The sequence below is a fragment of the Bubalus bubalis genome, chromosome 9, assembly GCF_019923935.1.
Source record: "Bubalus bubalis isolate 160015118507 breed Murrah chromosome 9, NDDB_SH_1, whole genome shotgun sequence".
In the NCBI taxonomy this organism is placed as follows: Eukaryota; Metazoa; Chordata; class Mammalia; order Artiodactyla; family Bovidae; genus Bubalus; species Bubalus bubalis.
The window spans coordinates 94354604-94378769 of NC_059165.1; the positions used below are offsets into that span (position 1 = coordinate 94354604).

The 24166-nt window shown below is 49.1% G+C and overlaps 1 protein-coding gene across 1 annotated transcript in view; it reads left to right on the forward strand.

Annotated features, from left to right (window-relative positions):
* FBN3 (fibrillin 3) overlaps positions 1-24166 on the forward strand; it is a 70073-nt gene that overhangs the window by 30912 nt on the left and 14995 nt on the right. Inside the window, exons 34-52 of the mRNA XM_044948078.2 lie at positions 604-726; positions 1021-1182; positions 2135-2203; positions 3076-3201; positions 8247-8372; positions 8746-8895; positions 12083-12154; positions 15738-15863; positions 16138-16263; positions 16697-16822; positions 17169-17285; positions 18884-19012; positions 19670-19789; positions 20912-21037; positions 21733-21885; positions 22050-22115; positions 22343-22468; positions 23139-23258; positions 23383-23505. Coding sequence (XP_044804013.2) covers positions 604-726; positions 1021-1182; positions 2135-2203; positions 3076-3201; positions 8247-8372; positions 8746-8895; positions 12083-12154; positions 15738-15863; positions 16138-16263; positions 16697-16822; positions 17169-17285; positions 18884-19012; positions 19670-19789; positions 20912-21037; positions 21733-21885; positions 22050-22115; positions 22343-22468; positions 23139-23258; positions 23383-23505 — 2286 coding nt within the window. The remainder of the gene's footprint in view (positions 1-603; positions 727-1020; positions 1183-2134; positions 2204-3075; positions 3202-8246; positions 8373-8745; positions 8896-12082; positions 12155-15737; positions 15864-16137; positions 16264-16696; positions 16823-17168; positions 17286-18883; positions 19013-19669; positions 19790-20911; positions 21038-21732; positions 21886-22049; positions 22116-22342; positions 22469-23138; positions 23259-23382; positions 23506-24166) is intronic.

Below are 24166 nucleotides of genomic sequence, written 5' to 3' on the forward strand. Positions count from 1 at the left end.
ATCCCTGGTTGGGGAACTAAGATCTCGCATCCTGCATGCCATGCAGCCAAAAGAAAAAAAGGACACTGTAAATCAATGAAGTCGAGCTCCCTCCACCGCAACCATCAAAATGGTCTCCCACCTGTCTATCGCAAATGGGAGTCAGCAGACTTTTTCAATGAAGGGCCAGCCAGTAAATATTTTCAGTTTTCAGCCATACAGTCTTTGCCCTGTAGCTTAGAAACAGACATAGGTGATAAGTGAATGAATGGCTGTGCTTGTGTACCAGTAAAATTTTATTTACACAAACAGATAGGGGGCCGGATTTGACCCACAAGTTGTAGTCTGCCAGCCCCTAGCTTGAAACATGTCCTCAACATTGGTTTTTGTATGTTAGCTCGTGGACTCTACTGGCAAAGGCAAACCTCCAGGCCAAGTAGAAAAGAGCAGAGGAAAGCAGGGGGTTGCCTGGGACAGGCTACTGTCCCATCAGGCTTTCTTCCCAGGGGCCTTGTCCCTAAGACCAGCCCCCAGCAGCCAGGTATTCGACTCCCCAGGAAAAAGGCAGGAGGGAAGTGAGTTGAGAGGGGGAGGATCTCTGCTGATGCTGCCCCCACCCCACAGATGTGAATGAGTGTGCAGACCCTGTGAACTGCATCAACGGCCTGTGTGTCAACACCCCTGGCAGCTACCTCTGCAACTGCCCGCAGGATTTTGAGCTGAATCCCAGCGGCGTGGGCTGCGTGGGTAAGGATGCACTCTGTGCAGGTGGGGTTCTGTGGTCCACGCGCTGGATGAGGCCCCCTGCTCCCGATAGACAGGCCCTTGGCCAGAACAATTGTCCCTGTCTTCTGCGATACAGCCTTTGGGCTCTAGACTGATAGATGCTCAGAGTCACATATGCACACAGACACATGCACACAGACATACATAGAGTAATACACAGTTACACATACAAGAGGTGCAAACACACACACACACAGACATACCTACCTTATTTCTCCCCCACCACTTGCTAATCACCCCTTTCTGCCTGTTTAGATACCCGGGTCGGGAACTGTTTCCTGGACACACAGGATCGAGGGGACGGTGGTATTTCCTGCAGTGCGGAGATCGGGGTTGGCGTCACCCGGGCGTCCTGCTGTTGCTCCCTGGGTCGGGCTTGGGGCAACCCTTGTGAGCTGTGCCCGCTGGCCAACACCAGTGAGTCCCTGAGTGGAGTGGGGTCAGAAGGAGACAGAGATCTAGCCCTGGTCCAGGCTCCCTTAGGGCTTAGGGGGTCATCTCTGCTAAGGGAGGGACACTGGGAACCAGAAAGGGAGAAGGACTCAGCCTGGGTCACACAGCATATTCTCAGCAGTTCATCATCTCGACTCTCCCCAGAATCTCCTCTGTCATCTCTTCCTGCAAATTCTTTGTATGTGTACATTTACTTGCCCGCTCAGTCAGTCAACAAACACTGAGAATTCCTAGGGCAAGGAACCTAGAGAAGGATGAAATACAGCCACTGCATGCTGCCCCTCACCCATAAACCAACAGTCCCTGGACTGTTGAGAGTAGAACTATTCTAAGGGTCTGTTTGAGACATAGTGATGGCCAAAGAGGAAGCCATGGAGAGGAAGTGGGTAAGGGAAGTCTTCCCAGGGGAGGACTTGAATGAGGTTTTGAAGAATGAGTAGGAGTTTTCCAGGCAGTGTAGGGGGAAGGGTGTGTGGTGCAGTGGGAACAGCATGTGCAAAGTCCTCAGGTGTGGAGCAGGGAGGCATGTGTGTACCTATTCCGGGGCATATGTGTGTGTGAATGTACATGCAAGATCTTCTTTTCATGGGGGAAACTTGTGGTCACATTAGAGTCTGGTTTTGGATCACAAGAATCCTTCTTCCCTACCCCCAACTACCACCACAAAATCCATCTGCTCACATGTTGAAGGTGAGCAAGTGTTTATACACACACACACAGACAGCAGATCCTCCATGATTGTACCAGTTTCTAGGCTCCAGAGGCTGAGGAGGTAAAGGGATGTAGTTTCTATGGTAACAGGATGCCAGGCCCATTCTTGAGGCCTTTTTAGGGGACCTCCCCTCCTGTGCTTCCCCTGAGCTTTGCTCAAATGCCTCACCCCACAGCCCCTCACAAGAGCTTCTTTCCCTTGCAGCTGAGTATAGAACCCTGTGCCCAGGGGGTGAGGGCTTCCGGCCTAATTCCATCACTGTCATCCTGGAAGGTGAGTTCCTGGTAGACTATCCATCCGTGTACCCACTGATTGACCTTCCTTTCATGTCCCATCATCAAGGAGCAGAGTTGGGCAACTTTGGGGTGGGGGGCAGGTCCTCTCAGCTCTTCCACCTATTGGTTTGTTGATTCATACTTCTATCCAGTCCCCATCTACCCATCCATATATCCATTCCCCATCCATCCATCCACCTTTTCTTCTTTCCTTCCTTCCATCCATTCATCCATATATACATGCATATAAGTACGTTTATCCATCCACTCACCTACAATCCATTCATCTACTCACCTACCCGCCCACCCATCCATCCAGTCATTCTTTTCATCCATTGACCCATTTGCTTTTTTGACCCGTTCTCTGCTTTTCATATCCACCTATCTGCCCATTGATACATCTATCCTCCCATATCCATCCATCCACACATCCATCCATCCACCTACTCATTCCTCCTTTCATTTGTTCATCTGCCTACTCACCCACCTATTTATTCACACTCATGTTCTTGTCCATTCATATTGTTGTTTATTCCCTCACCCACTACTTTTCATCTCTGTCCACCTGCTTACCCACCCACCCATCCATCTATTCTTCTATCCAAAGTGGATAATGAGATTGGAGAATTCCATCAAGAGGGAGCTTTGTGATGGATAGTTGGATGGATGAGAGGATGGACGATCCAATGAAGGGAAAGAGGATGAATTCACAGTGACATTGACCCAGGAGAGTCTGGGTACAGCCTCTAAATATCCAACAGCTCTTGGGTGTTCTTAAAGAAGCAGGAGGTCCCAGGGGAAGGCATGGATGTCCCCCAAGTACTCTGCTCGGGTGTAGCTTCCAAGCACAGCTTCCTCACTTCCTGACAGACATTGACGAATGCCAGGAGCTGCCAGGGCTGTGCCAGGGGGGCAACTGTGTCAACACCTTCGGCAGCTTCCAGTGCGAGTGCCCACCCGGCTACCACCTCAATGAGGATACCCGCATCTGTGAGGGTGAGCTTGAGCCCTCTCCTCCCTGCCTGCATTTCTGCCCAGCGTCACCTCTTCTTCAGGGCCTGGGGGCTCACATGCCCCACTCCAGAGTCTGCTCCCTTGCCTTGCTGTCCAGGGCCCACTGGAAGGGCTGCGAAGGCTTCCTTGGAATGCCCCAATCTACCCTCTGCTCCATTGCTTCTTCCCCATCTCCCCGTTGTCTGACCTCCAGCCTCCTTCCCACTCAGAATTGATCTGGGTTTATTGCAGCAGCCATGCCCTTCCTCAGGGCAAAAGCTGACCAAGGCCCAGAGCTAAGAGAGGAAGGAAAAAGACACCTAAAGAGCAATCACACCTTTTCTTTAAGCATTCACTTCACTTGTCTTACAGTCCTCTCTTGCATCTTAGTAACAACCAACAGTTAATTGGTGTCTGTAATTGAGTATCACCACGGAGCTGAGCACTTGCCATTCATTCATTTACCAAAACAGCCTCATGTGGGAGGTGTTCCTACTATGACCCCATTTTTCGGATTCAGAAACTAAGGGAGTTAAGTCACTTGAGTGGTGAAAGTGAAAGTGTTAGTCATTCAGTCATGTCTGACTCAGCAACTATAGCCCACCAGGCTCCTCTCTGTTCATGGGATTCTCCAGCCAAGAATACTTGGAATGGGTTACTATTCCCTTCTCCAGGGGATCTTCCTGACCCAGGGATCAAACCCAGTCTCCTGTATTGTAGGTGGGTTCTTTACTGTCTGAGCCACAAAACCAGCCAGTAAGTGATAGAAACTGGGTCCCAGCCCAGCCATCCTGATCCTTGAGCCTGAGCTGTTTTCATACAATGTGTCAAATTCCTCCCTTCATCCATCCATCTGTCTACCAACCCATTCCTTTTTTTCTTTTCAGCAATATCAACTGAGCACCTGCATGCAACAAGACACCAGCATCAGCACACTAGGACAGCAGATTGTCCACTCTGAGCAGCACGCTTTAGTTGTTCAGTCACTCAGTCATGTCCTACTCTTTGCAACCCCATGGACTGCAGCACGCCAGGCTTCCCCTATCCTTCTCTATCTCCCAGAGTTTGCTCAAACTCATGTCCATTGAGTCAATGATGCCATCCAACCATCTCATCCTCTGTTGACCCCTTGTCTTCCTGCCCTCAGTCTTTTCCAGCATTAGGGTCTTTTCCAATGAGTCAGCTCTTTGCATCATGTGGCTAAAGTATTGGAGCTTCAGCTTCAGCATCAGTCCTTCTAATGGATATTCAGGGTTGATTTCCTTTAGGATTGACTGGTTTGGTCTCCTTGCTATCCAAGGGACACTTAAGAGTTTTCTCATGCTTTAGAGACTCAAGGAAATGGTGAAGGTTGGGAGAGATCTAAGCTCGAAAGCTCCTTTGTATGTGTAGGTGGGAGCTGGCGAACCAGAATCAGAACCCAAAATGCTTGAAAAATATTTTATCCCTCCCTGCTTCTCCTATCCCATAGACTATCAAAAGAAAAGGGGAAAACTTCTGTCATCAAATATGGCCGTGTGCTGCATTTTTTGACTGTCACAGGGCAGAAAGATTTCAACCTGAATGTTGGCCTTGGCTGTGGAGTCTTGCAGGGTCAGTTTGTGCCCTTGAGGGCTGCAGTCTTGCAGTACTTTCCAGCTTTCAAGCTCAAGGGCCCTCTACTCCAAAGCCCCTACTCCCCAGCCCTCTCCACTTAGTTTAATGCTCTGCTGTTGCCATCTTGAAATTCTTCATATACTTTAAACAAGGGTTTTTATCTACACTGGGCAAATTCTATAACCAGTCCTTGTTGAAAATTTTACCTAACTCCTAGAATCACTAAGTCACATGGTGATTCTGTGTTTGACTTTTCTAAGGAACTGCCAAACCGTTTTCCACAGCAGCTGCACCGTTTTGCATTTTCACCAGCAACATACGAGGGTTCCAGTTTCTCCACATTTGTTATCAACACTTGCTATTTTCCATCATTTAAAGTAATATTATCCTAGCGGGTGTGAGGTGGTATCTCATGGTTTTGATTTGTGTTCCCCTAATGACTAATGAGGTTGAGTACCTTTTCATGTGCTTATTGGCCCTTTGTGTATCTTCTTTGGAAAAAATGTCCTTTCAGGCCTTTTGCGCATTTAGAAATTGGATTGTTTGTCTTTTTGTTGTTGAGTTATAAGAGTTCTTTATATATGCTGGACAAGACTCCCATCACCTATGTGATTTGCAGAGTTTCTCCCATTCTGTGGGTTGTGTTTTACTTTCTTTTAATTTAATTTTATTTTTAAACCTGAAACACTGTATTAGTTTTGCCAAACATCAAAATGAATCTGCCACAGGTATACGTGTGCTCCCCATCCTGAACCCTCCTCCCTCCTCCCACCCCACACCATTCCTCTGGGTCGTCCCAGTGCACCAGCCCCAAGCATCCAGTATCGTGCATTGAACCTGGACTTTCTTGATAATGTCACTGATGCACAATAGGTTTAAATTTTTATGAAATCCAGCTTATCTGGGTTTTTTTGTTTGCTTTTTGGTTTGTGCTTTTGGTGTCGTACCTAAGAATCTATTGCTAAATACAAGGTCTTTAAGATTTACCTCTGTGTTTTCTTTCAAGGGTTTTATGTGTTAGCTCCCCTGTTTAGGTCTTTGTATTTTGAGTTAAATTTTTGTATTTTGAGTTAATTTGAGTTTTGTATTAATTTTTTGTATTTTGAGTTAATTTGAGTTTTGTATTTTGAGTTAATTTTTGTGTATGGTGTGAAGTAGAATCCAACTTCATTCTTTTGCATGTGGATATCTAATCATCCCAGCACCATTTGTTGAAAAGCCTCTTTTTTCTCCATTGAATAGTGTTGTTGAAAATCAATTAACTATAGATGTCTGGGTTTATTTCTGTACTCTAAATTCTATTCCACTGATTTATCAGATCAGATCAGTTGCTCAGTCGTGTCCGACTCTTTGCGACCCCATGAATCGCAGCACGCCAGGCCTCCCTGTCCATCACCAACTGCCGGAGTTCACTCACACTCACATCCATCGAGTCAGTGATACCATCCAGCCATCTCATCCTCTGTCGTCCCCTTCTCCTCCTGCCCCCAATCCCTCTCAGCATCAGAGTCTTTTCCAATGACTCAACTCTTCGCATGAGGTGGCCAAAGTACTGGAGTTTCAGCTTTAGCATCATTCCTTCCAAAGAAATCCCAGGGCTGATCTCCTTCAGAATGGACTGGTTGGATCTCCACTGATTTATAGGTCTATCCTTATACCAGTACCACACTCTTTTGATTACTGTAGCATTGTAAGTAGGTTTAGAGATGGGGAAGCCTGACTCCTCCAACTTTTTTTTCTTTTGTCAAGATTGTTTTGGCTATTTGGGGTTTCCTACAATTCCATATGAGTTTTAGGATCAGCTTTTCCATTTCTGCCAAAAAAAGAGAAGTCATTGGGATTTTGATGAGAATACATTGAATCTATAAATCACTTTGGGGAATATTGGCATTTTAACAATAATGAGTCTTTTAATTCATGTCTACAGGATGTCTTTCCGTTTATTTAGATCTTATTAATTTTTCTTAGGAGCGTTTTATAGGTTTCCGTGTACAAGTCTTTCACCTCTTGGGCTGCACTTATTCTTAAATATTTTATCTTTTGGATGCTAAGTGGAATTATTTCCTTAATTTCACTTTTAATTACTTTTTGATAGTGTGCAGAAATACCACTGAAATTTCTTGGTCAGTGTTTTGTTGATCTTGTATTCTGCAATTGTGCTGACCTCATTTATAGTTCTAATAGTTTTCATTCTGGGGATTCTTTAGTATATCCTCTATGTCAGGTTCCCTGGTTTTGTAAGTTTTTGACTGGGTCCCAGAGTTCATCAAAAGTTAATTTTGTCAGTTTTTGCCCAGCTCTGTAGTTGCTTTTTGTGGAGGAATAGAACTTCAACATTCCCTACTCTGCCATTTTTGGAAATGTCACTCCTAGTGAAATAAACTACTGCTTGTTTTTGTGTAGCCCATTAAGAATGCTTTTTACATTTTTAAAAATTATTGGAAAAAGTCAGAAGAATAATATTTTGAGCCACATGAAAATGACATGAAACTCACATTTCAGTGGCCATAAATCAAGTTTTATTAGAGCATAGCATGCTAATTTGTTTACTCATTGTCTATGGCTGCCTACATGCTCCACGGCAGTGTGAAAAGCTCATCAGAGACCATTGTTGCCTGACAATGCAAAAAAAAAAAGGCTCTGGTGGCTTAGTGGTAAAGAATCTGCCTGCAGTTCAGGAGACGGAAGAGACATGGATTTGATCCCTGGGTTGAGAAGATCCCCTGGAAAAGGAAAGGCAACCCACTCTAGTATTCTTGCCTGGAGAATCCCATGGACAGAGGAGCCTGGTGGGCTACATTCCATGGGGTCACAAAAGGATCAGACACGACTAAGCAACTAAGCAGCAACTTGCTTTGCAGAAAAAATTTGCTGCCTCTGGACTAGGGGATTGATCTGATTGAGAATCAACTTTTTTCTTTCAATAATATTTTATTCGAAGGACTCTTGCTTCCTATTGCATCACACTGGGAAGCACGGGATTGCCCCACTCTTGGTGATAATATCATTCATTTGTAAGCTCTGGGCTGCAGTCCATGGGGTCACTAAGAGTCTGACACGACTGAGCGACTTCACTTTCACTTTTCACTTTCATGCACTGGAGAAGGAAATGGCAACCCACTCCAGTGTTCTTGCCTGGAGAATCTCAGGGACGGGGGAGCCTTGTGGGCTGCCGTCTATGGGGTCGCATAGAGTCAGACATGACTGAAGCGACTTAGCAGCAGCAGCAGCAGGTCATATTTTTTCTTTTTTCTTAATAGAGCAGGGATCATAGTAAACTGTTTTCCCCACCTAACACCATGCTGTGTCTTTCCACATCACTAAGATATCTGTGCATTTGAAGCTGATCTTGAAACTAGACTCAAGCGCATAGTAAAGTGGTTCTGGCAGACCTGGGGTGGGGAGTTATCCAGATGATTCCTGGATACAGACAATTCCTCCCTCCCTTGCAGACATCGACGAATGCTCTGCACACTCAGGCATCTGTGGCCCTGGAACCTGCTATAACACGCTGGGGAACTACACTTGTGTCTGCCCTATGGAATACCTGCAAGTCAACGGTGGCAATAACTGCATGGGTATGAAGTATGATGATGAGAGAGACCAGTAGTTGTGAAAAAAGCACTAGCCTATGGGAGGGGCTTCTGGAAGTCTCCAACCCTTGAAAGAGTGTGGAGAGGCATGTTTGCTGGGGGAGAGATGAAGGGTGAGTGTATTTGAAATGCTGCTAGGCAGCAGTGAACAAGGCTGCAGGTTCAGGGCTGCCATGAATGGTTGTCCAGGTTGTGCACTGCCCAAGAAAGGTCAACATGTGAATGGCACTCTCCTGTGTGTTGCCTCAGAGAAGTCAAGCCAGTGGTTTTCAAATGGATTTGTGAATGAGCTTCTGCCTCCCTGACTGTCTTCCTCTGGTGTCTCTTACCTACATCCTTCTCCCCAACCCAACTGCAGACATGAGGAAGAGCGTCTGCTTCCGGCATTACAACAGCACGTGTCGGAATGAGCTGGCCTTTAACGTGACCCAGAGGATGTGCTGCTGTTCCTACAACATCGGCCAGGCCTGGAATAGACCCTGTGAGGCCTGCCCGACCCCCGCCAGTCGTGAGTGCCCCTCCCCCGCCTTCTTTCAGTCTGGCCCTTTTCAGGGCAGTGTTTAAGGCAGCCTGCTGAACTTAGGACTCCTGGATGAGTCGTTGTTTTGATTAGAGCCAAAGAGTTGAAATTCCATCCCGATCAGTGTATGGGGAAAATCAATGCATCCTGATTTTGCAGACTTGTGGAATTCAGGGTGGATCAGCAAGGCTTTCATCTGGGTTAAAGAACCTTGAAGACCCACAGATTATCTGGGGGTGGAGGGGTGTCAGTGAGTGCGTGGGGCCAAGAGCAAAAAACAAAAGTGGTCAGAGACACCAGGGCTCCATGAACTGGGAAAGTAGAGACCTCATAGAAGCTCTGGAAAGGATTACAGAAATGTCAACTGGGATGAAGAAGGGTGTTCCAGGCAGGGGACAACAGGAGAAAAACCCTAAAAGAAGGACTGAGCAGTAGGGGTGAGCTCTATTAGAAAAACTTATCAGCCAGCTGGGCATCAGAAAGAGCTGCAGGAATGGAGTGCCCACCAGAGAGAGCAGCCGAAGATTAAAGTGTATTGTTCAGTCTCTCAATCATGTCTGAATCTGCAACCCCAGGAGCTGCAGTGCACCAGCCTCCCCTGTCCTCCACTATCTCCCAGAGTTTGCCCAAACTCGTCCATTGAGTCAGTGATGCCATCCAACCATCTCATCCTCTGTCGCTGCCTTCTCCTCCTGCCCTCAATCTTTCCCAGCATCAGGGTCTTTTCCAGTGAGTTGGCTCTTCCCATCAGGTGGCCAAAGTATTGGAGCTTCAGCATCAGTCATTCCAATGAATATTCAGGGTTGATTTCCTTTAGAATCGAATGGTTTGACAAGCGTATTAGTGCTATGGAATGAATGCTTGTGTCCCTCATCCCAGATTTCATATGTTGAAGCCCTAACCCTCAGTGTAATAATAGTGTTTGGAGGTGGTGCCTTTGGGAGTTAATTAGGTCATGTGGATGGAGCCCTCTAAATGGGAGTAGTGCCCTTATAAGAAGAGACACAAGAGTTGCTCTGTGTTTGCCATGTGAAGACACAGCAGGAAGACAGACAGGAAGACTTCTCACCAGACACCAGATCGGCCGGTGCCTTGACCTTCAACTTCGCAGCCTGCAGAATTATGAGAAGTAAATGTCTGTTATTGAAGCCACACTGTCCATGGTATTTCCTTATAGCAGCCTGAACTGAGACAATGAGTTCCCTAGGGTTGTGGCAACAAATACCACAGACTTGGTGGCTTTAAAAAAAGAAAAATATGGGGGACTTCCCTGGCAGTCCAGTGGTTAAAACTCCATGCTCCTAATGCAGGGGTGGTGGGTTCGATCCCTGATCAGGGAACTAAGATCCCACATCCTGCCCAGTGTGGCCAAAAGCAACCAACCAAACAAACAGAAATGTATTTTCTCACCGTCATGGAGGCTAGAAGTCAGAAGTGAAGGTGTGAGCAGCGTTATTCTTCCCCAGAGGCTCGAGGGCAGAATTCCTTTTTGCCTTGTCCATCCTCTGGTGGCTTCTTTGGTGTTGCTTGGCCCGTACCTGCACCATCCCTGTCTCTGCCTTCAGCTCACATGACCTCTCCTCATGTCTCCACCCATCTCTCCTTTTCTTATAAGGGCACCAGTCATTGCACTGTGTGTGTGTGGACCTAGCCACTCAGTCATGTCTGACTCTTTGAGACCCCATGGACTATAGCCAGACTCCTCTGTCCATGGGAATCTCCAATCAAGAATACTGGAATGGGTAGCCACTCCCTTCTCCAGGGGGTCTTCCTGACCCAGGGATTGAACCCACGTCTCCTGCATTACAGGCAGATTCTTTACCATCTGAGCTACCAGGGAAGCCCAGTCATTGCATTAGGGCTACCCTGATCTAGGATCACCTCAACTTGATTAAATCTGCAAAGATCCTATTTCCAAAAAGGGTCCCAGAATGTCTGGGTGGACAGGAACTTTGGGGGTGGGAGGGTCAGTGTTCAACCCAGCACAGTGGAGTGGGGAGGGGTCATAATTGGGTATCTCTGGGTGCCAGACCCTGTTCTGAGTTCTAGAAAATAAGAATATGGTAGACCCAAGCTGTGCAGTCTGGGAGGAAACTGCAGACGGCCAAGTCTGGTCATGAGATCATCAAAAGAGATCAAACGTCAGTCACAGATTATGTGCTGGGACTCCGGTACCTGTCTGAATGGTGTGCACCTGAATCTGAGCTGCAGGTCGAATATCGATGAGGCAGAAGTCCACACTAGGCTCAGTGGCCATCATGTTCTCATCATGATGCAGGCAGAAGAGTGAGTGAGGGGCAGGGCAGGGACCTGGGGAAAGGGGGCACCAACCTAATGCCTGATAATGTCTGTCAGGTGGGTCCAGGGACACACACCCACCTGGAGACTGAGGTCAGGTAAGCAAAATTTTGGTGTCAGCAGTGGGATATAATTAGAGAGTGAATTGCCCAGGGGACTTCCTAGCTGGCTCAGTGGTAAAGAATCCACCTGCCAATGGAGGAGACATGGGTTGGGTTGGGAAGATCCCATGGAGGAGGAAATGGCAACCCACTCCAGTATTCTTACCTGGGAAACCCCATGGACAGAGGAGCCTGGTGGGCTGCAGTTCAGGGGGCTGCAAAGAGTTGGACATGACTTAGCGACTGAACAACAACAGTAACAACAAATTGCCTGGGGGAGCCAAAGGACAGTATCATCCTCTGTCCATGGCCAGAGTGATGAGCTGCCCTGAGTCCTCAAGGCTGAAGCAGACTGTGCTAGGGAACAGCAAAGGGAACAATATGTGCAATGTTGTGGTAGCGTAACAGAGCAGGAATATCCAGATGTGTCATGAAATCAGGGTAACAGGAGGCAAGAGTTCCTGTTGGCAGAAAGGTGGGACTGAGGGAGAGAGGAAGGTCTGGAGGTCCAGACTGTAGAGTCTGCATTTTATGGTGAGGATGGTGGGATGTGGCTGGTGGCACTCACAGAGAGAAGAGATGTGCCTACGTATTGGAAGATCACACTGCACAGGGGCCTGTAACCCTCCCAGTGCTGTTCAGGGTGGAGGGAGTTATCAGAGGCCAGGTGAGCACCGGGCTACAGGGATGGACCAGATGATCAGAGAGACAAGAGGAGGGGTCCTCCTAGCAGGGCTGCAGCTCCAGCCTCCACTCCCCTGTTTTCCTTTACACAGTGGATTACCAGATCCTGTGTGGAAACCAGGTTCCCGGGTTCGTCATTGACATCCACACAGGGAAGCCCCTTGGTGAGTGACCTCCATGCCCCCTTCTCCCCCCTGCCACTGCCTGGAGCCCCTGGTCACTCTGTGCCCCGAGCCCTGCCCCCTCTTTTCCCCTCCCCCACAACACTTTCCCTTCCATTCTCCTCTACCCCACACCTTCGCTCTTCCGTCTCCCCGGGCCAGGAATCCTGCCCCTCAATCCTGCTCCTTTTTTTTTTTTTTTTTTAAAGCAGAGAGTATTTTTAGTAAATTGTTCTTCATTTTTAAAAATTCTGTTAAAATACCCATAACAAACAGAAAATTGGCCATTTTAACCATTTTAAGTGTCCAATTTGTAACAATAAACAGATTCACACCATTGTGCAACCATCCCCACCATTCATCTCCAGAACTTTGTCATCTTCCCCTACTGAAACTCTGTTCCCATGAAACACTGACTCCCCACCCCTTCCCCCAGCTCCTGGGAACCCCCATTCTACTTTCAAACTGTGGTGGAGGTCTGTGGTGGAGGTCCACGATTTATGGAGAACTGTGGTCTCCGTAAATTTTACCTCACAGAAACAGAATCATACTGTATTTGTCCTTTTTGTTTGCTGTTGTTGTTCAGTCGCTAAGTTGTGTCCGATTCTTTGCTACCCCATGGACTGCAGCACGCCAGGCTTCCCTGTCCTCTGCTATCTCCTGGAGTTTGCTCAAACTCATGTCCATTGAGTTGGTGATACTATCCAACCACCTCATACTCTGTTGCCCCATTTCTTCCTGCCTTCAATCTTTCCCAGCTTCAGAGTATTTTCCAATGAGTCGGCTCTTTGCATCAGGTAGCCAAAGTACTGCAGCTTCAGCTTCAGCATCAGTCCTTCCATTGAATCTTCAGGATTGATTTCCTTCAGGATTTCCTTTAGGATTGACTGGTTGGATCTCCTTGCAGTCCAAGAGACTCTCAAGAATCTTCTCCAGTACCACAGTTCAAAAGCATCAATTCTTCGGTGCTCAGTTTTCTTTATAGTCCAACTCTCACATCTGTACATGACTACTGGAAAAACCATAGCTTTGACTAGATGGACCTTTGTTGGCAAAGCAATGTCTCGCTTTTTAATATGCTGTCTCATAGCTTTTCTTCCAAGGAGGAAGCGTCTTAATTTCATGGCTGCAGTCACCATCTGCAGTGATTTTGGAGCCCAAGAAAATAAAGCCTCTCACTGTTTCCATTGTTTCCCCATCTATTTGCTATGAAAATCAGTCCTGAATATTCATTGGAAGGACTGATGCTGAAGCTGAAACTCCAATACTTTGGCCACCTGATTTGAAGAACTGACTCATTGGAAAAGACCCAGATGCTGGGAAAGATTGAAGGCGGGAGGAGAAAGGGACGACAGAGGATGAGATGGTTGGATGGCATCACTGACTCGATGGACATGAGTTTGAGTTGGCTCTGGGAGTTGGTGATGGACAGGGAAGCCTGGCATGCTGCAGTCCATGGGGTCGCAAAGAGTCGGACATGACTCAACGACTGAACTGAACTGAACTTCCTTCAGGATTCTGGTTTAATCTCCTTGCAATCCACAGGACTCTCAAGAGTCCTTTTATTATATGTCTGGCTTATTTCACTCAGCATAATGTTTCCAAGATTTACCCATGTTGCAGCATGGATCAAAGTTAAATGAGGTCTTGTACAGTGTAAGTTAAATGAGATCTTGTACCTGAATGCCAAATTTCAGCTGTGCAGTATTTAATTGATGAACCTATTTTCAGTTGTCTTCATCCCATGAATGTATTCTCCTTATTTCCTTTTTTAAGAAATTAATTAAGTAATTAATTTGGCTGCACTGGGTCTTAGTCGTGGCACAAAGGATCTTCGATCTTTGTTGCAGCGTGCGAGATCCATCCCCTGACTAAGGATGGAACCCTGGCCCCTGCATTGGGAGCTTGGAGTCTTAGCCCCTGGACCACCAGGGAAGTCCCTCTCCTTACTTTCAACAATTGGAACAGAGCAGATGAGATCTGATTCCCTTCCAGCCACCCCTTCAAATCTCAGTCTCTTTCCCCCTCTCCCAAGGGTCCAAGGTCGTAAATCAGTCTCCCATGGGTGGACACTTAGGCTGATTCCAGGTTCTTCTTTATAAACAACAGCTTTATTGAGATATAACTTGTGCTTTATGCCTGGAGTACTTCTTTCTAGTGCCTTCTTCATGCATTTAAACACATATTGAGGTTCCCCCCATTGAAAATGTATGGCATTGTTTTCTGGGAGTTGGACATAAATCCTATGCTTTCCCAAATATTGTCTGTAGGACAATTAAAAAAAAAAAACACCTTGCTTTTTCCCCCCAGAAAAGAATCGTGAAGAACCAGCCAGGCTACTACACACAGGACTGCTTCCTCCTACGTCCTACTTTGTAGTATTCCAAGTATGGACACATCCCAGGTCATAAGTCAGTTCCCCGTGGATGGACACTTAGGCAGATTCCAGGATCTCATATAAATAAAACAACAGCTCTCCTGAGATATAATTCACACACCATAAACTTCACCCATCAAAAGTGCACAGTTCAGGGGCTTCCTTGGTGGTCCAGGGGTTAAGGCTCTGTCCTTCCACTGAAGGGGGCATGGGTTTGATCCCTAGTCTGGAAAGTTCCACATGCTATGAGGTGTGGTCAAAGGGAAAAAGAAAAAGTGCACAGTTCAGTGGGTTTTCGTATATTCTCAGAGTTGTGCTCCATCACTTCAAGTTTAGAGCATTCCATTGCACACAAAAAGAAACTCCGTCCCTATAAACAATCATTTCTCATTCTCTCTTCCCCCAGGCCCCCAGCAACCACTAGTCTGCTTTCTGTCTCTTTGGATGTGTCTGTTCTGGACATTTCATATAAATGGTATCATACGGTATTTGTTCTTTGGGGACTGGCTTCTCTCATTAAGCTTCATGTTTTCAAGGTTCAACCACATTGTAGTGAGTGTCAGTGCTTCACCCCTTTTTCAGGCTGAATCATATTCTCTTGTATGAAAAGACCACATTTTTTATCCTTTTATAAAAAATTAGAGGATAATTACTTTACAATATTGTGGTGGTAAAATAGATAGCCACATTTTTTTTTTTTGACCATGTGGCATGTAGGCTCTTCCCTGACCAGGAATCGAACCTATGGCCCCTGCAGTGGGAGCACAGAGTCTTAATGACTGGACCACCAGGGAAGTCTGGAGAGACCACATTTTGTCATCCATTCCTCCTTTGATGTTTCTGGTTTCTTGCTAAACGTCATCGCAGGTCCTCTCATGCAACCTCCTGCTGACACATGGGGCTGCTTCATTCCAGAGACCCCGGAATAGCAGTCTTGCACACACACACACACACACACACACACACACGTGCTGGGTCACAGCCAATGTGCATTTTTGTTGAGAAAGATGCCCTCTCCCCTTCTGCCTTCCCTCTCACATCCTGATTTCTTTCTGCTGTCAGCAGTTCTAGGTTAGCCACGGCAGAATTTTTCAATTGAAGGCTCGCTTGTGGACACACAAGTCCTCCCCAGTGGCATGATCTCTTAGGTCAGGGTCCCCAGATGACGCCAGGGCCTGGGCTGCCCCTGACGGCTGGTGACTTCCCCAGACATCGACGAGTGCGGGGAGATCCCTGCCATCTGTGCCAGCGGCGTCTGCATCAACCAGATTGGGAGCTTCCGCTGCGAGTGCCCTGCGGGCTTCAGCTACAACAGCCTGCTGCTGGTCTGCGAAGGTGCTGCCGCCACCCTACCCCCACCCCCGGGTGGGATCCTGGTCCTTCTCCCACCCTGTGCTCTCCAGCAAGTCATTTAAATTCCATGAATCTCAGTTTCCCCCTCTGCCTATGGGGCTAACGCCTTTCCGAGGGGGCTCCATCCCACGTCACCCCCCTCCATGTGGTTCTAGCTGCTTCTGGAAAAACCAGGGGGAGGGGGCTGGATTTAGGGTTTGATTCTGCAGGAAAGATTTTCTTTCACTGCCCCCACCTGGCTGGCTGTACTCCCCAGACGTGGATGAGTGCACCAGCGGGGAGAACCCCTGCCAACAGAACGCGGACTGCGTCAACATCGCTGGCAGCTACCGCTGCAAGTGCGCCCAAGGGTACAAGCTGTCGCCAGGCGGGGCTTGCGTGGGTAAGTGGGGACATAGTCGGGAGGTGAGGGAGTAGGACAAAGCCAGACTCTCCTGCTGGGACTCGGGTAGGGCATGGTCCTGTCCAGACTTTGCTCCTTGGCTGCAGTTTTTTCTTTTTTTGGCCATGTCACTTTACATGAGGGACCTTAGTTCTCGGACCAGCGATCAAACCCGTGCCCCCTGCAGTGGAAGCGCACAGTCCTAATCGCTGGAGTTGCCACCTTGGCTGTACTTTGGGGTGGGGGTGCCGAGGGCATCTGTTAATGGGGGAGTCGTGAGGATGACATGGGAGGTGAAGTGTCTCCCCTGGGGCAACAGCTCACATGGGGAGCTTCCTGGCAGGGTCGGGCTCCCCCAAATGCAGCATGTGACGGCTCAGGACATGCTGTGGGTGGGAGCCCTGGGGACACTGTGCTGCCTGCCCTCCCTCAGGACGGAACGAGTGTCGAGAGATCCCGAATGCCTGTAGCCACGGCGACTGCATGGACACAGTGGACAGCTACATGTGTCTGTGTCACCGTGGCTTCCGGGCCTCAGCAGACCAGACCCTGTGCATGGGTGAGAGCGCCCACCTGCTCCCGCCTCAATGGCCAGGCCATGAGGAGGCCATGGGTCTATACCTCCCCTGGGGTGGGGCTGGTGCTTCCGCCCATCCTGGTTCATTGACTCACAAGTTTGAGTCCTGGCCCCTGACACCTGGGGTGAATAACTTACTCACCTCCCTGCACCTCAGTTTTCTCATCTGTAAAATGGGGGTAGTAAATAGTACCAGGGATAAATTTCCCATCCATGTGGGCAGGGCTGGGTACTGGAGAAGGGGGCTGGGTCCAGTCAGGCCCTCAGTCCCCAAGCTGCCTGTTGCCCTGGGTGAGCTGGCCAGGGGTCGGGGCTTTTGCTCTGGCAGATGTCGACGAGTGTGACCGGCAGCCATGTGGAAATGGGACCTGCAAGAACATTGTCGGCTCCTACAACTGCCTCTGCTTCCCCGGCTTTGTGGCAACACACAACGGAGACTGTGTGGGTGAGCTGCCCAGCCTCAGTGCACCCCCACTGAAAAGCTGATCCTTGGCTTGAGAGGCACCACCTCTCTGAAATGAAGGATCTCGACCTGGGGACGCCTTCAGTAAAACAACCTCAGGAGATTAAAAACTAGTTAACCACAAAGTTCTCCAAACCCCTACAGTTGTTAGGTGCCAGCGGTCCCTTCCTAGAGCTTACACTCAGGTTGATAAGAAGGAGATGGCCGATACAGAGAGGAAGGTGAACAGTGAAAGCAAGATGCTGATAATTTAGTACAGTGGTTCAAAGTGTGGATTACAAGTTCAAGTGGTATGAGTTCAAATCCCAGCTTTGCCATCTGCCAGCTATGTGACCCTAGGCAAGTCACTTAACCTCTCTGTGCTTTACTTTCCTCCTCTGTAAAAAGGAGATTTATAGAATAGTAGTACCTACCTATCTTAATATCAGATCAAATTGACTTCTGGACAAAGAATATTTGGAGAAGGCAATGGCAACCCACTCCAGTACTCTTGCCTGGCAAATCCCATGGACAGAAGAGTCTGGTAGGCTGCAGTCCATGGGGTTGCTAGGAGTCGGACATGACTGAGCGACGTCACTTTCACTTTTCACTTTCATGCACTGGAGAAGGAAATGGCAACCCACTCCAGTATTCTTGCCTGGAGGATCCCAGGGACGGGGGAGCCTGGTGGGCTGCCGTCTATGGGGTTGCACAGAATTGGACACGACTGAAGTGACTTAGCAGCAGCAGCAGTACCCACCTATCTTAATATCAGATCAGATTGACTTCTGGACAAAGAATATTACCAGAAATAGAGTCAGTGTATGTATTATAAGGAGTCAGTTCTCTGAGAAGACATAACAATCATAAATGCTTATGCAGCTAATAATGAGCTTCAAAAGGTAAGAAGTAAAAATTGACAGAACTAAAAATGAAATAGACAAACTCACAGTTATGGTTAGAGACCTCAACTCTCTCCTCCCTCAGTAATAGAGGGAAAAGTAGATCAGTAAGAATATAAAACACCTCAACAGTACTATGAACCACCTAGACCCAAATGGTATTTATGGAACATTCCAGAATATACATTATTCTTAGGTGTACATGAACATTCACCAGGAAAGATCATATTCTGGGCCATAAAACACTTTTTTTTTTTTAAATTGAGGTTACACAAGGTAGGGTCTCAGAATGTAAGGAAATTAAACTATTGTAGTGGTCAGTCACAAAAAGATCTCCAGAAAATCCCTAAATATTTGGAAATTAAGCAATGTACTCCTAAAGAACCCATAGATAAAAGAAGAAATCATAAGGAAAATTAGAAAACATTTTGAATTAAATGAAAATAAAATACAATATAAAATTTGTGGGATGCAGCTCAGGTAGGACCTATAGGCAAATTCATAGCATTATAGTGCTCATATTAGAAAATACTGGTGTCTGCCTCATAGGATAGTTGGAGAGTTAATATACAGCGGGCATGCAAGTGCTCAATAAATTGAAGTCACAGCCGTGAAGTCAATTTTTTGAATAGAAGTGCAACGGAGGCTCAGAGCCTTAGGCTCTGTGGGTAACCCTGCTGGTCCATCTTCCCTCTGCAGACATGGATGAGTGCACCACCATGGTGGGGCAGGTGTGCCGATTTGGCCAGTGCCTCAACACGGCTGGCTCCTTCCACTGCCTCTGCAAGGATGGCTTTGAGCTCACAAGTGATGGGAAGAACTGCATAGGTGAGTCTCACTATGGTGTGTGTGTGTGTGTTAGCCACTCAGTCATGTCTGACTCTTTGAGGCTCCATAGAGGGTAGCCTGCTAGGCTCCTCTGTCCATGGAATTCTCCAGGCGAGAATACTGGAGTGGGTTGCCATTCCTTCACCATGGTGCTGAAGCCATCTCAGCCAGCCCCTGCTCCAAGCTGACCTGCAGTCGGTACTTTTGAGACTTCATGACTCCATTTCATAACCATGCATTTATTTTAAGGTATAAAAAGAGACAGAACCAGCACACCACACCCATGTTTTCACCAGGTTTGTGGTTTAGAGAATGACTGTCTTAAAAATCCAAGTTTTATGATGTATGAAATAATAGAGGAGCTGCGTGGATGACATGGAGAGCATGAAAGGGGTCTGCAAGTGGCTTGAGATTCGGAACTTCACTCCCCCTTCCCCTGGAAAACACCTGGCTCCATTTATAACCCCCACCAGGACCCAGAATAATACTCTTCTCCAGATGTCTTTGTTTTCCCAAGGCTCAGCCCTTCCTCTGGATCCAGGAGGGCTTGCCTGGGGGCCCTCAGCCATTAGGCTGTGACCATAGCTGCTGGTCTCAGCCCCAGGTGAGTCCCTGCCCCCCAGCTAGTGCTGAGACCCCTCCTCCTCCTCTCCACAGACACCAACGAGTGTCTCAGCCTTCCAGGAACCTGCCTGCCAGGCACTTGCCAGAACCTCGAGGGCTCCTTCCGCTGCATTTGTCCCCTGGGCTTCCAGGTGCAGAGCGACCATTGTGTCGGTGAGTACCTGGCCTCACCTCCCAGCTCTGGGGCCGGGAGTGGAGGGCACCCCTGGGCCTCTGTTCCTCCATGTGTGAAATGGGAATGCCAGCTGGACTGGTGGTGAATGAAAAGATGCACTTAGGGGACTACCTTAAAGAGTCAGACACGACTGAGCGACTGAACTGAACTGAACTGAACTTGGTAGTCCAGTGGTATAGAGTCCTTGCTTCCAACTCAAGGGATGTGGGTTCGAACCCTGGTCAGGGAGCTAGGATCCCACATGCCTGTGATGCAGCCAAAAATTAAAAAATAAAACCGAATCACACACACACACAAGATGCCCTTAGCACAGTGCTCAATGCAGCTCCATACACTTTTTTTTGTTATTAAGATGCTCTCTCGGCTCAGGTCTCTTTCTCTGGGGCCTCAGGCTTCCTCATGAATCCCATGAAATGGGCATGGGTGTGGGTCTCACTGGCCCAAACGTGGAATTCATCACTCGATGGGTGGTGGTCGAGGACTGGTTCGACCTGAGCTCCGGTATTTTTCCACACCTGGGTAACTTGTATATTCCATGCTAATCTGGAGCAGTCTGGCCTGACCACCATTCATTCACTTGGATTAGGCTTGTGCAACCTGGGATAACCTGGGCCAGTCTGGCCTTAGCAGATGGACTAGTCTAGTATAATGTGAACTAACTCCATCCACCGTAGGCTAATGTTACCCAGTCTTGGTTGGTGGTGGTTTAGTCACTCAGGCATGTCTGACTCTTTGCAAACCCATGAACTGTAGCTCCCCTGTCCATGGGATTTCCCAGGCAAGAATACTGCAGTAGGTTACCATTCCCTTCTTCAGGGGACCAGTCTTGGTTAGCTCTGTACAAATTTAGTCTCTAATGATGAACTTTTCCTGACCATGACCTCTACCTTGGAGACACCTTCTAGGAGAGACACACACACACACACACTGTCTACCTGGAGCTCTGGCTCATCCTGAGCCCTGGGGACCCCACCCCGCAACAGTCCCTGGATCCTCCCGGGATGGGCCCCCACTCCATCTGCCCCTCCCAGCAGCTCAAGCTGCCCCACCAGTGGAGGGCCTGATGCATCCCCCCTCACTTCATGTCCCTGCCCCTCCAGACATCGACGAGTGCTCCGAAGAGCCCAACCTGTGCCTTTTTGGCACCTGTACCAACAGCGCCGGAAGCTTCGATTGCCTCTGCCCGCCTGACTTTGTCCTATCTGACAATGGGCACCGTTGCTTTGGTGAGTTTGGAGCCAGGGAGCACTCAGGCTGAGGGAAGAGGTGGGAGGTGGGGTGGGGGAAAAGCTACATCACCCATAAAGGGGGCTTGCAGTTTCTTGTGTGGGTCTCCAGGAGGCTTGTCTAGTGTGGGCTAGCTTCACCTGGGTTGAGCTGGTCTCTTCTCTCCCAGGTTAGGGCAACTCGACCAGTATTTGTCATTCTGGGAACCAGTGGTGAGCCAAACTCCTCAGTCTGTAAAGCCGAATCACGTCAGTGAAGGCTCAGGCTAGGGAATGGGCGTCAGTAATGAGAATTTGGGGTCTGAAGTCTGGGGTTCTCTGGTTCTTTGGAATGAGTTGCTTTGCCTCTCCAAGAAGGGGATTCTGATCCAAGAATTACGTGGCTAGGTTTGACCACTCTGCGAACTTGGGATGACTCCCACAGCTGTGAATGTGGGGTGTTGCTGGAAAAGATTCTCAGATTCTGTGAATGTGGGGTGTTGCTGGAAAGGATTCTCCGATTCTCAGCAAAAGCCCCAGGACCGGCCCTCATTGGCCCAGGGTGGGTCACATGTTCGTCCCTGAACCAATCACCACGGAGTGATCCTGAACTGTTATGATTGGCTGCTGGTAGGGTCAGGACCACCCCACCCCATTCACAAGAACTGGGGGCGGCTGGCCCTTCTAGCAGTTTCCCTGGGGAATCACCCCCACAGACACACGGCAGAGTTTCTGCTTCACCCATTTCGAGGCCGGAAAGTGCTCAGTACCCAAAGCTTTCAACACCACCAAGGCCCGGTGCTGCTGTAGCCAGAGGCCCGGCGAGGGCTGGAATGACCCCTGCGAGCTGTGTCCCCAGGAAGGCAGTGGTGAGGGCCCCCCTGCCCAGTCTCCCTGGTCCTTCCTGCCTGCCCCCTGCCCCTCCCCTGTCTGCTCTCCTTCAATTCTTCCTCCAGCCTTCCCCGCACACAGGGGATGCTGGGTACTGTGCCTGGCCACAGACCCTCACCTCCCTTCCCCTCTTGGTGTCCAGTCGCCTTTCAGGAGCTGTGTCCCTTTGGCCACGGGGCAGTCCCAGGCCCAGATGACTCCAGGGAAGGTGAGCTTCTCACCCATGTGCTGAGAGCCCCCGAGGCCACAGCAGCCTCCTGCATTCCTTCCCAGTCCGGTCTGAGCTCTGCCCTGGTTCCCCAGTCTCAGGTTCCCTCCTTGACCCGTGGGTGGCCCTGGACACCGCCCTCCCGCTCCCCACCTCCTTGAAGGGAAGGAAGAGACCCTGATTGTGGCCAGGGCGTGACAGAGGCCTGCAACCCCTGCTGCTTGCAGATGTAAACGAGTGTGCGGAGACCCCTGGCATCTGCACTAATGGCCTTTGCGTCAACACCGATGGCTCATTCCGCTGCGAGTGTCCCTTTGGTTACAGCCTGGACTTCACGGGTGTCAGCTGCGTGGGTGAGGGACTAGCCCACCCCAGCTTGCTTCCCAGGAAAGGAAGGAGCTGGGGAGGGCACATGCCACCCAAGGGAGCATCCCTCCTCTCAGCCGCTATCACTCTGCCGATCCACCTGTCCATCTCACCAATGTTTACTCACTCATTCACTCATTCATTCATGCATTTGCAGAGTTATTCATTTATTTACTCTTTCACCTATTCACTTATTCACGCGTTCTCACACTTATTCATTCATTCATTTATGTACTCTCTTGCTCAGTCATTCACTAGCTTACATTCACCTATTTTTAAAGCTTTTACTATTTCTTTGTTTTTAATATTTATTTAATTGGCTGCATCAGGTCTTAGTTGCGGCACGCAGGATCTTAGTTATGGTGTGTGAACTCTTTGTTGCATGTGAACTCAGTTGCGGCATGTGGGATCTAGTTCCCTGACCAGGCATGGTACCCGGGTCCCCTGCAGTGGGAGCGCAGAGTCTTAGCCACCGGGCCACCAGGAAGTCCCTCATTCATGTATTCACTTACCGCATGCCTCTGCCCTGAGTCCAGCCCTGATGCGGCAAATCTAGCCCTGTCCAGTCTGTAGACACTCAGCAGGAGGCAGACAGGATCATGTCAAGGGTGGGAGCTCCCTGAAGGCCCTGACCACCCCCTTACCTCCCCACCGCAGACACAGATGAGTGCTCCATCGGGCACCCCTGTGGGGGAGGCACCTGCACCAATGTCATAGGAGGCTTCGAATGTGCCTGTGCAGATGGCTTCGAACCTGGTCCCATGATGACCTGCGAGGGTAAGGCTTGGCCTGCCCAGACCTGGGGCTGTGAAACGGAGGCTGAGGGGGGCTGACCTGAGAAAGGGAGAGGAGGTCCTGCAGGCAGACCCCACCCACCCGGCACCTCCACTGGCCTTTCCAGACATTGATGAGTGCTCCCTGAACCCCCTGCTCTGTGCCTTCCGCTGCCACAACACCGAGGGCTCCTACATGTGCACCTGTCCAGTCGGCTATGCGTTACGAGAGGATGGGGCCATGTGCCGAGGTAGGACCCGCACAGGCAGGCGGCGGATGGACAGGGTGCTGGGGCTCGCCATACCTCGGTCCCCAGAGAAAATGAAGAAATAAGAGCTGTGCCTCCAAGCGTGGGAATGAGTACTAAGTGATAAAGTGACAGGACAGCTGAGACAAGTGAGGTGCAATGGGTGCTCTTTTGTGAGGGGTGGTTCTGTATTTTTATGAAAGGGGAGCATCTCCTCAGTCTAACAGAACAGGACTGTGGCTCCGGAGGCCTCTCTGGTGGTGACTGGACATGCCCTGAATGGGCTGGCACAGTGGGGACAGTGACTGTTCCCTTCCCCCCGGGGACATGTGGAAATGTCTGGAGATACTTTTTATTGTCACAGTTGAATAGAGGTGGGGGTTGCTACAGGCATCGGGTGGCCAAGGTTGCTGTTCAGTATCCTACACTGGACAGAAGAGCCTCCCACCACAAAGAATTTTCGAGTCCCAAATGTCCATAGTGTAGAGGGTAGAAACCCTGGCCTGGGACTTGGTCCCTCAAGGGCTGTTTCAGGGTCAATGTTCCAGGGACCATGGTGAAGGTCATACAGATTCAGAGACCCTGATGTGGGCAGGGGATGCAGGTGTTTGGGGCAGTCCTGACCATCCCCTCCCACTTGACTTCCCAGGAAGTCTGGGACAGG